Source organism: Pelodiscus sinensis, chromosome 4 (assembly GCF_049634645.1).
Source record: "Pelodiscus sinensis isolate JC-2024 chromosome 4, ASM4963464v1, whole genome shotgun sequence".
Classification (NCBI taxonomy): Eukaryota; Metazoa; Chordata; order Testudines; family Trionychidae; genus Pelodiscus; species Pelodiscus sinensis.
The window spans coordinates 133,331,138-133,343,359 of NC_134714.1; the positions used below are offsets into that span (position 1 = coordinate 133,331,138).

A 12,222-nucleotide genomic window follows, 5' to 3' on the forward strand; every position below is an offset into this window, starting at 1 on the left:
CATGATGGCAGGGGAAATTCAGCACAGAGAGGGTGAGATTGCGGGGAGGGGGTGGGAACAGTTTAAACGGAGTGACGTACAATGTCCGAAACAAATTAGCTAAACAAAGGGAGCACTGAGGAGAGATTCCACTCACAGGACACAAGAGGGAGCCAGCGCCCCACTCAGACACCAACCTCCCTGACCCAAAAACACAGAGGGGTTAGAATGAGGCTTGAAAGTACCAGGAAATATGAGACACGTCGACTTCACCTTATCCACACCAACTGGCGAGAACATAGCTCGGTCCATACTCAGCAACATTTACAGAGATGGAAAGTAAGAAAATCCCTGCCCGGAATCCTATCAGAGTTGGATTGAGAGCTCCTGACTTGGTACATTTTGACATGTGGGGTTGACAATTTCGGCTTCCACAGTTATAAAGCTTTAACTTTTTGCATCTCAGCGTCGACTGGGCTGTCTTTAAATAATTAGAAGCGTCAGGGGGTAGCCGAATTAGTCTGTACAGGATACAATTAAAACACCAAAACTGGTCTGGTAGCACTTTATAGACTAACAAAACAGAGATGGTATCATGAGCTTTCGCAGGCACAGCCCTTTTTGGGTCTGCACATCCTAAACTCAAAACTCTGGTCATCTGAAGAAGTGGGCTGTGCCCACGAAAGCTCATAATACCATCTACATGTTTTGTTAGTCTATAAAGTACTACCAGATCATTTTTGGTTTTTTAAATATGACACACGCACACCCTTGGTCTCTGATCCCGCCTCAGTTCTGAAAACATAAGTAAATAAGAATAAAAAAGCTTAAAAATAAACCTTGATATTATCCACTGAAATTGTAAAAGAAAATATGGAAAAATCCAGTTCTGCCAAGTCTACTTACTCTCGACTTCTCTGTCCACATATAAATTGGTTTAATCACAATAGTTCTGCCCTCTAGTTCCGTGGTTTTCCCAGGACTATATCTGACAATATTATAGCAGTTTAATATTCGATATTCGTACTTCAATTCATTCATTCGCAGACTGGGAAAAAGGGAAGTCTCTTCAAAGCAACATCAATGAAACACTTTTGTTCAAGGCTGCAAATTCACTGACTTTCCACCGGCTCTTGAGAAAGTGCTAAGAAACACTCCTATTAGACGTCCAGGGATTTTTGCTCTTTCAGGCCTCTGTCCTGCCTTTTGTAAAAGATCTTGATGGCTGAGCAATTCTTAACCAGTGGTGCGTGTTTGAATTTCAATAGCAACACCAACAAAGCAAGGTGTCCTATAATCGGCTCAGTTGGAATGATTGAACCCGCGACAACGAACCTAGCAGACTGCAGAAAAGCACACGCAAGAATGACCATTGATGGACCTAGCCTCCGTGAATGGATCTAATTGTTTTTAACCCATTTAAGGACCGGTGCGACGCCGGGTAAATCTGCTAGTTTGGAGGCCTTGCTCATGACTCTAAGAATAAACGTTGTTATGTTGCAACCATCCACCAAGACTGAGGTGTTTCAGCTAACCTCGGCTAGGAACTTATTCCTTAGGACCGGATGCTAATGATATTGAGGGTCCTAAAGCAGCAAGCAAGCTCTTCAACCAAGAGCCTGTTTAAGTGCCAGGGGTATTGAAGTGTCTAGTTTTAGTGCGACTGCAGCCACACAGATAAGCCAGCCCCAAACAGCCAGTGTGGGCAGCAGGGAACAGAAGTGAGATGCCCTTCCTCCACCCCCTTGGTGCAGCTGGCCTTGTCCTGCCATGCCGTGTGAGGAGGGGCAGGCTGGCACTGCAAAGAAAGCCATGATCTAAGCTTTCGCCGTCTCCGTTTCATCTTGGCTCGTCCCCAGCCAGACACAAATAGCAGCAGGGACTGCGCCAAGCGCCACGGGAGAGGAGGAGGAAGCAAAGCGTCTGTGGGTCGAGACTTCTTCCTCGCTGATTTCCCAGCGGTCCTGACACACGCCTCATCCCCGTCGCCTGCTCACACCACCTGCCCGACGCAGCCAGTCTGCTGCTGAACGCAGACGCCTCCCGGGAACACGAGAGCTAGAGAGCAACTCGGCTTCCCTGCCGTGCGAAACAGAGCCAAGGGCATGCTGCAAGAGAGGCTGGAGTGACTCTGCGTTTCTGCAGGCCGACACCTTGCGGGGACGGGGATCTCGCTGGACTCTCACAGACCCAGCAGGTAGGCACCGCGCGACTTTTCACTAATCGCTCCCCCTCTCCCCTCTGGGGAAACGTTTCTTCTGCCTGCCAGAGCCTTCGCGCTCTGCCGCCCTTTCCCTCACGTAAGAACGGCCATAATGGGTCAGAGCAAAGAGCGGTCTAGCCCAGTGTCCTGTCTGCCAACAGCAGCCAATGCCACGTGCCGCAGAGGGAGGGAACAGATCCCTCCTCCGTCGCCCACTCCCAGCCTCTGACAAACAGCGGCTAGAGACACCATTCCTGCCCAGCCTGGCTAACCTGCATGGATTTATTTAGTTCTTTTTTGAAACCTGTTAAAATCCTGGCCTTCAAATCATCCACCGGCAAGGAGTTCCACAGGTTGACTATGCGCCGTGTGAAGAAAAACCTTCCTTTCGTTTTCAACCTGCGACCTGTTTAATTCATTTGGTGAACCCTAGTTCTGATGTGATGGGAACAAGTAAATAACGTTTCCTTATTCACTTTCTCCACACCAGTTGTGATTTTAGAGACCCCCTTAGCCTCCTTTTTTCCAAGCTGAAACGTCCTAGTCTTTTCAATCGCTCTCATATGGCAGCTGTTCCCAACCCCTTCCCCGGCCCTACCTTCACTCACCACCTCTGCCGAGCCGGTAGCCATCTGGCAGATGCAGTAGCCCTTTTGCTACTCCCCTGAGATGGTGGATATGGAGCAGAGAAGCTACATTGCGGTTTTGCAGGCAGGGGATAATTTTCTCAGCACCTCAGAGAAAACGTTAAGATACGAGAGACGATAAGAAGGGCCCTGGAAGTTCCGTTCGATTTTGGCAGGGTAGTGAGGCGACCGCCCTGCTCCCGGTGAGAGAAGGGTTAAGCCCAACCCTGGAGCAAGCGGCCAATCAGGACCCAGCTGGGGCGGTATAAATAGGAGCTGCTGAGCTCAGGGACACACTCTTGCTCCAGCGGTGGAGCAGGAAGGACCTGGCAGCCTGGCAAAAGTTTCAGAGTTTTTCCGTTTGAAACAACTCTTTCAAAAAGCCGTCTCGTTCCGTGTAACGTGAAAACAATCCAACGCCGTTCGACACGGCACCAACCCTTGCTGTCCCGGGCCCAGCCAGACATTTCATCCGCCCCCCCGGATTGTGAGGTCCGGTTTTCGAATGGCCAGCCCCCCAAAGCATCCACGGCCGTGTCCCCTTCGGATCGCAGAAACCGTGCTGCTGCCGAGAAGAAAGGGAGGAGTCTGATGATCCCCACGAATGGTAACAGCTGGGCCCGGAGGAGGACCGTGCCCAACTGTAGATCCTACAGAGGGATGTGGCCAAATTGGAGAGAGTCCAGAGGAAAGCAACGAACACGATAAGAGAATGTAACCGTCGAGGAGAGGCCGAGGGACCCGGGCGGGGATAGTTGAGAGAAGAGAACACAGCGGAGGGGTCTCAGAACAGTCTTCAAATAGGTACAAAGTGGATACAAAGGGAACGGTGATGAGTTGTTCTCCGCGTCCACTGAAGGCAGGACAAGAAGAAGCGGGTTCAACTGCAGCCAGGGAGCTGTGGGTTAGATCTTAGGAAATTATTTTAACTTTAAGCAAAGTGATGCTCTGGACAGGGGAGCCAACAGCTCCTGCAGGCCCCTGGGAAAGGTGGGGTAGGAAGGCTGACTCCACAATCCAGGAAGGGACGGGAGCCTCAGGCAGAAGGGGCGGAGCCTCAGGCAGAAGGGGCGGAGCCTCGGCAGCCAGCCCTCCACACACACCCAGTCCTTAGAGCTGCCTGGAGCAAGAGATGGAAATTTAAAGGGGCGGGGACTCCAGCCACTAGTGCAGCTGCAGTAGAGCAGTGGTGGCCGGGAGCAGCGTTCCCTGTAAGCTGAGCGCTTGGGCAGCCACCGACGAGAGATTCAGATGCCGCCTAGCTGATTCGCAGAGCGCCCACAGGGCTGACAGCCGGCAGCCTGTGTTTCTACTGCTGGTGCACATCTGTGTGTCTCGGTGCGCAAAACAAAATTTATTCTGCACATGGGTGGAAAAATTAGAGGGAACAATGTCTGGGGGTCCCAGGCCCCTCTGAATCACCAGGCCCCAGGGCAACTACCCCTTTACCTCTCCCCTCCCTTCCATCAGCAGGCCTGGCTCTGGAGCTTGTGGACTCAACACTTGAGGGTTCTGAGAACAGGTCGGACAAATACCCGTGACTGGTGTCCTAGGTTTACTTGGCCTTGCCACAGGACGAGATGGCCTCCCGAAGGCCCTTCCAGCCCGATAGCTCTGTCCTTCGATCCCTAGCGGCCTCTCTCCCCGCTAGTCCTGGCCTCTCAGGTAGCTTTACGATTGTGTCATTCCAGCCCCTGGGACGCGGGAGCCATGGCCGCCGGCGACAACTCCGCCGTGATACGCACCCGGCGCAAGGAGCTGATCGGAATCATCCAGAGAGACCCCGAGAGCGTCTTGGACGAGCTGCTGGCCCAGTCGGCCATCTCCGAAGAGGAGTACGACAGCATGAACCAGATGGAAGACACGGTGGCCAGAATTAGGAAGTTGCTGATTTACATACAGAGAAGGGGGGAGCCGGCCTGCCGCATCTTCCTGGAGTGCTTAGAAAGCTTATTCCCAGGCACAAACCAGCCGTGGCGGCCTTCTGAATATGGTAAGTCGCATGCTGAAGTGGGTTATAGAATCATAGAACCAGAGAGCTGGAAGAGACCTCAGAAGGTCAAGTCCAGCCCCCTGCTCTAAGCAGGACCAATCCCAACTCAATCAACCTGGCCAGGGCTTTGTCAAGCCGAGACTTAAACACCTCTAGGGATGGAGACTCCACTACTTCCCTAGGGAACCCAGCCCAGCGCTTCACCACTCTCCTAGGGAAATAATTTTTCCTAATATCCAACCTGGACCTCTCCCACCACAACTTGAGACCATCGCTCCTTGTTCTGCCATGTGTCACTACTGAGAACAGCCTCTCTCCATCCTCTTTGGAACCTCCCTTCAGGAAGTTGAAGGCTGCTCTCAAATCCCCCCTCACTCTTCTCTTCTGCAGACTAAACAGACCCAACTCCCTCAGCCTCTCCTCCTAGGTCATACGCTCCAGCCCCCGAATCATTTTGGTTGCCCTCCGCTGGACCCTCTCCAGTGCGTAGGTTTGACCTACGAAAGCTGATGCCTTAATAAAGCCGAGTCAACAGTGGGCGCTTGTAGCCAAGAAGGCTAGCGGCTTATTAGGGTGCATTAGGAGGAGCATTGCCAGCAGAACTAGGGAAGTGATTATGCCCCTTGATTCGGCACTGGTGGGGCCACATTTGGAGTACTCCATCCAATTCTGGAGCCCCCACTGTAGAAAGGATGTGGACGCATTGGAGAGTCCAGTGGAGGGCGACCAAAATGATTCGGGGGCTGGAGCATGTGATCTACGAGGGGAGGCTGAGGGATATGGGATTGTTTAGTCTGCAGAAGAGAAGAGTGAGGGGGGATTTGAGAGCAGCCTTCAACGTCCTGAAGGGAGGTTCCAAAGAGGATGGAGAGGCTGTTCTCAGTGGGAGCAGATGGCAGAACAAGGAGCAATGGTCTCAAGTTGTGGTGGGAGAGGTCCAGGTTGAATAGCAGGAAAAACTCTTTCCCTAGGTGGGTGGGGAAGCACTGGGCTGGGTTCCCTAGGGTGGGGGTGGAATCTCCATCCCTAGGGATGTTTCAGTCCCAGTTTGACCAAGCCCTGGCTGGGTTGGTTTAGTTGGGATTGGTCCTGCCTTGGGCAGGGGGCTGGACTAGATACCTCTTGAGGGCTCTTCCAGCCCTAGGATGTGTTAGTCCCTAAGGTGCCACAGGACTCATTGTTTTGGGTCAGTCTCCTCCCGGAAGAGCCATGACACCAGGCGCCCGTATGGGTCCGACGGGTGCAGCACGCTGCACTCAGTACGTCCACCAGGGCCAGTGGCTACGCCCCAGAAGGCCCCAGAAGAGCTGCTCCTCGCACGTGCACCACACAGAACTGGTAGCTCGCGGGTGACTCGCATTCATCCTCCGTCCCTGCGCCTTCTGCAGGCTCATCTTTGCCCAGGCGCGCTGGGAAGGCTGCAAGAGCATCTGGAAGCGCAGGGGCGGGTCCACCCTTGCCGGTTCAACTCGGGGACACGCAGAGCTTGGCCTCAGCGCTCAGGGGAGGCCAGCAGAGGGGTGACACTGCCGGGCACGTGCTGGAGAGGCGCGCGCAGAAGCGAGGCACGAGGCAGGCGGGCCGGGGGAGGAGGAGAAGTAGAAAGAGCCTCCAGCAGAAACAAGGAGGAGCCTCATGGCGCTTCGAAGACGAAAGCGCGGGGCCCAAGTGAACGTGTTAGTCTCGCAGGTGCCGCAGAGCGTTGTTTGTTCAGAAGCATTTGCCGGGAAGCCGGGGGAGAGCGGAGGAGAAGGAGATGAAAACAGGAATGGAAAAGGCTGGGTAATGAATGAGACATGGTGGTAAGACGTCCTGGCGTCTCCAGGAATTAGCCTCAGAGCGCCCCCTGCTGGCAGTACCTCGCCCGCTGTTACCCGTTTTTTTGTACGTTCTCCCCCACACATTAGGACCTGTGTCCCCCCCCCAGGCCGCAGCACCCGTCCCTCAGGGTTCTGCCTGAAAGGAGGCTCATCTCCCAGGGAACCCTGTTACCCTCTACGCCGCCATCTTGCCTCAGTGACCCACTGCCGTTCGTCAGCTAGCCCCATTCCCTTGGGGGCAAATGGACATTTGAACCGGCTGCTTCACCACTGGCAAGGGGGGGTGGCCCTGCTGCCTATTTCTGCCCTGGCTGCTCCTTCACAGCCCTGGTATCTCCCTGGGGTCTATTCAGGCCTGAGCGCCCCTGGCTCACCCTGCCTTCCCCCAGCGCTGCTCTGGCCAACGTACTCTGCTAGCAGGCAGCTGGGTCCCTCTCCCTCCAGGGCTGGAGCAAGAGTGAGACCCTCCTGGCCAGCCATCTTTTTATACAGCCCTGCTGGGCTCTGATTGGCTGCCTCAAACCCTCTCCCGATTGGCTCCCAGTCTCCGCCCTCTCCCAGGGCTGTTTTAACTCTTTCCGTTCCAGGACAGAACAGCCACCCATTACAGGGTCTTAGAGTCACATCAATGTAAATGCTCTCAAACTTAACAAAACTTTTGTCTGGGAATTTTCTAGAGCTGTGGGCTGCATGGTCCAATTAGGCAGGTAAAGAGAGTCAATTAACAATGATTTCGTTTTGATGATTGAGTTGGGGTTGGTCCTACTTTGGGTAGGGGGCTGGACTTGATGACTCCTGAGGTCTCTTCCAGCCTAGGATTCTAACAATAGACTGCTCTTCTGTTTTTCCTCCTCTGCTTTCCTTGGTAGATTTTTTCAATCCAGAGCGAGATTCACGGCCTGTGCGAAACCCAGAGCCAAGGGAGAGGGATTTTTTCAATCCAGAGCACCATCCAAAGGTGGAGGAAGGAGATGGTCTCGCTCCAGAGCAGGAATCAGAGACCCTGCGAGACCCGGAGCCAGAGGAGAAAGAGGATTTCGATCCAGAGCTGGAGGAGGGAGACGGTTCAAATCCAGAGAGAGAATCAGACACTGAACGGGACCCGGAGACGGGCGGTTCCGATTTGGAGCAGGAACCAGAGACTCAGCAAGACCCAGAGCCGGATGAGGAAGTTGGTTCAAATCCAGAGCAAGAATCAGAAACGGAACCGGACCCTGAGCCAGAAGGTTCAAATTCCGAGCAGGAGTCAGATACCCAGTGAGACCTAGACCCTGGTGAGAAGAAAAAACTTCTCCCAAAAGCTTCGTCCTCATAGAGGAGTCCTTCTGTATTGATAGAGTCTGCTTTTACCAGCCACCGGCTGCCTTCAGTGTCAACCACTTAAAGCCATGAATTCCCTCCAGGAGGCTGCCGACGGAGAAGAGCGATTCCACTGCGGTTGCCAGAACGGTGTTGTAACTGCAATTGTGGATCCCTTTGTCGCGTGGGCATCAGCATGGGAGGAAGGAGGACCACAGCATCACCAGAGTTTCTTTATCCATCAGGACATGGAGTCTGGGAACGTGCCGCAGGGAATCTCAGATGGGCCAGTTGCGATTTCCCTGGGGCGAGGAGAGGAGAAATCAAATACACCAAGTGAACCATGAAACCCGGCCAGTGAGAATGGGAAGGGACGTCAGGGTACCGACAAGATGGACAGCTGCCTGCAATCGTTTCTCGAGCTGTGGATCTTGCGGCTGGCGTCCCAGCCTTTGTCACTCCGATGCTGGATCTGCTCAGAAACGGTAGCGGATGCAGAATTCGGCAGTGTCGTTTCACGAGCAAAATTCCTGCTCTCCAACTTGCGGCAGCTGCTGATTGGTTCGCAGGTTAACTTCGAGATCTTGGTTAAACCACTAGGTAGGTCTCGCTCCAGAGCAGGAATCAGAGACCCTGCGAGACCCGGAGCCAGAGGAGAAAGAGGATTTCGATCCAGAGCTGGAGGAGGGAGATGGTTCATCTACCTACCTACCAACCAGCTGTTTTTCTCCCGGGGATATCTGCTATGGCTCCTCTCTTGCCCAACCAAGGCGAGTCTTTCCCCTCTGGTACCTCATTCTTGTTGAGGCTGCTTCTTTACATTTCACGGCTATTTCCTTGATGCGGCCAGTTGCATTTCCTTCATGGGATGCCACCCATTGTCATGTGGCCCAAATACCCATTTTACTAGCCCCATCTGAAGCTCCTCACCCTCTGAACCAACCAAAAGTAATTGGGTGCTTCTGGCCAATTTCCCCATCTCCCTCTTCATCCCGTTATTCTGAGCCGGAAACTCACTCCAGGTCTGGCGTGGATCCCATCCCTCGCACACACGGTGATGGATGTGGGATGTGTTTTCCGATGGAGGGCAGCGGGAGGGAGAAGGAGCTGTCCCACAACTGCTCAATGCCCAGGGATGGTGAGAAAGGCCGACAATGATGGGAACTATTAGGAAAGCCATAGAAAAGTATCACTGAGCCATTACACAAATGCATGGGTTCCGAACAGGGAAAGCGACGTGATCCAGGGTACGGAAGAGCTTCCACACGAGGAGAGGGTAAAAAAGGGGAACGCCGTGCAGCTTACAACAGAGAGGACTAGCGGGGGACATGATGGAGTCTTTCAAATAAGGAACAGTGTAAGAAAAGCGAACAGGGAAGTGTTAAGTTACCCTTTCCTGCAATACAAAAAACAGGGCTCACCTGAGAAAATTAACAGGCAGCAGGTTCAATATGAAGGGCAAGTACTTAATAGACAATTAAGCAGTGGAACTCACTGCTGCAGGATGTTGTGATGGCCAAAAGCATAACAAAAAAACCTGGGTAAATTCATGGAGGATTCAATGACTGTTACCCAAGATGGTCAGGGACACAACCCCATGCTTGCCGTGACCCTCAACCCGTGACTGCAAGAAGCTCAGAATGGAAGAGAGATGGATCACTCCATAACTGCCTTGTTCTGTGCTGTCCACAAAAGCGTTACTGGCCACAAGTCGGAGACAAGATACTGGGATACATTTGTCTGACCCAGCATGACACCTCTTATCTTTCTGAGATAACCTTCCTTTTCTGATGGTTACAAACCTTCTTCTGATCTTCTGCCTCAATTACTTCCTGGCCAATTAATTCCCATGTGTCCTTGGGCCAACATTGTCCTTTAGCTTCAGTAGCTGTTCTCCTTCCCTGGTATTTAGCCCCCGAAGGATGGGATTTCCAAGTTGCTATGTTGGAGAGGACATTTTCAACACATTTTTCCACCATCAAAAGAGCTGTGGTAGAAAACCAACAAGGCTGAATGGATCAAGCTGTGAAACAATGGCCCGATCATCAGAGGTCCACTATCTTAGGTACATGGAGAAAACAATTCAGATTAAGATAGGGTACGATTTTAAAAGCAGAATAGCTATTCCTTATTAGCCTCATGTGTAGACACACTTATTCTGGAATAAGGTACCCATATTCCAGAATCAATGTGCTCCCATAAGGAGAGAATCCGGAATAGCTCATCAGGAATAACTCCATGTGTGGACAAGTCATACATCCACATGGGGAGTGATGGAGGAATAGCTACTGAGGGACAGACAAGCACGGAGATGCTTCCCTTATCGGGAGTCGGCTTCTGGGCCTGCTAAAACGATGTCAACGGATCTGCTCCTGTAACCGAAACGTGAGGGTTATCTAGCTTGGCTTGTAGTAAGGCAGAAGATGGCTTGCCAAGATTACATTTTTATTGGTAGCTGTGGATAAACGTGGCTTTCACCATACACACATGAACTGATGCAAAAATATTTCCATCGACAATTATCCAAATTTACAGTGAGCCAAGCTAAGAAAAACGCTGCCTGAGAATGTAAGAGAATTTGATTTAAAGCTATCGACGGTGCACTCTTTGACCTAAGCAGTGTTGCTGTAGCCGTATCTCTCCCAGGATCTTAGCGAGACCAGGGGAGCGAAGTAGGCTCTCTTATTGAACCAATTTCTGTTGGGTGAAGAGAAAAGTTTTCGAGCTACATAAAACTTCTTCATGTTTTGGAAAAACCAATAGGAGAATCACAGGTAAATACAAAATGGAACAGATAATTTAGCCGAAGTAGGTTGCTTTTGTTCTAAGGGGTGTGGCCCTTTAATACCCGATGATACCCCTGAGATACAGCAACGATATTTTTATCTTCTGAAGAGACAACTTCAGCTCCCTGAGAGATTTCCACCACAGCTTCAACTACCACCACCCAGCCATCCGGTTCCCACTGGAACATGCCTACACCACCACGAACTTCCTGGACACCACAACCAGCTTCAACAATGGAACTCTACCGAGAAGAAACTTCTGGTTCACCCTCCGACCTTCATGGAGCCAAACACACCAAGAAATCGGTTATCGACAGCCAGGCCCTCCGACGTTCCGAGGCGTAAGTCTGGGATCTCCACCTCAACCCAACACTGACTGCAGCAAACATTGCGACAAAGAAGTAGACCCCCATCACGGGATGGGCCACCCAAACACGCTGTGAGAAGACAGAAATACCATCCCCCCTCCAACCACAGACCCTTAATTGTCACCTAACACCCACATTGGAACCCATAGGGGGTGTCAGCAGATAACTACAACCCATACTCAATGGGGATCCCATCCTGGAAGAAATCTTTCAGGAATCACAACTTCTGACCGTCAAACAATCCCCCACTTCTCCAAACTTCTCCTCGAAGAAAGCAGACACACCTCCACTGCTACCATGATCCACACAAGACACCGTTCACGAGCCAGGGTCCTACACAACTGACCAGAGACACTGGATTTGTGGCTTATTTCAACAACATGTAACCCACGAACCACCCCTTTTTTTTCCCCTTGTTGTTGTCCTATCTTAGAGGAGCGTTAATGGGCCATTCCACCTTGAAGGGTAGATCTACACTACGCAGCGATGGTAGTGACAAGGCTGCGTCGCTAAAAGTCGACGCACGTGTACACTGTTGGTTGGCACGTTCGCCCCACAAAATACTTCCCCCCACCCACTCCTGGGTGCTGTGCTGGCAAAGCAGCGTTGGCACTGCTGCGGCAAAACTTCTGTGGTTCAGGGGTGGGCGGGTTAAGCACGTGTGAATGACAGCTAGGCTTTCCTACCAACCGAAGGTAGTCCAATAAAAGCTATGCCTCCTCCGCCTTGTCTGGCTAGCATACTTTGACTTGGGAAGTTGACAAGCTGGGTTTGAACAACTAGCATTGCATTATTGTCTGACCCGCTCCCCCATCATTTCACACACGGTGAAAACCCTCATTGGTAAAAACTTTTAAAAATAAACATTGGGATGATCCACTGGAAACTACATCAAGGAAATTCATTCAAGTCTCGTCGTAAGACGGGATGAAACCAGACCCACCTGTTTGTCATTTTTCCTCAAACGTTTTGTTCCACTGCCTAGAGAAAGCTCTTTGGGCTCACCTAGAGTACGGGGAATACTCGAAAGAAGATATGCAAACTCTGTGGGAATTTGCATAGCTTCTTCCGATTGCCCTTTCCGAGCTTTCGAAAGTGAAAGTAGTTCGGACGTGGCTTTTTCGGCAAAGCCCCCCCCCGTATTGAAA

The 12,222-nt window shown here is 51.8% G+C and overlaps 1 protein-coding gene across 1 annotated transcript; it reads left to right on the forward strand.

Moving 5' to 3' along the window:
• The first annotated feature begins 791 nt into the window (after window positions 1-791).
• Window positions 792-11,575, forward strand: NOL3 (nucleolar protein 3). Its single transcript, XM_006116439.3, has 3 exons — window positions 792-2,176; window positions 4,500-4,801; window positions 7,491-11,575. The coding sequence occupies exons 2-3, from the start codon at window positions 4,519-4,521 to the stop codon at window positions 7,880-7,882; spliced, it is 675 nt and encodes a 224-aa protein (XP_006116501.2). The 5' UTR covers window positions 792-2,176; window positions 4,500-4,518; the 3' UTR covers window positions 7,883-11,575.
• Window positions 11,576-12,222: the final 647 nt, after the last annotated feature.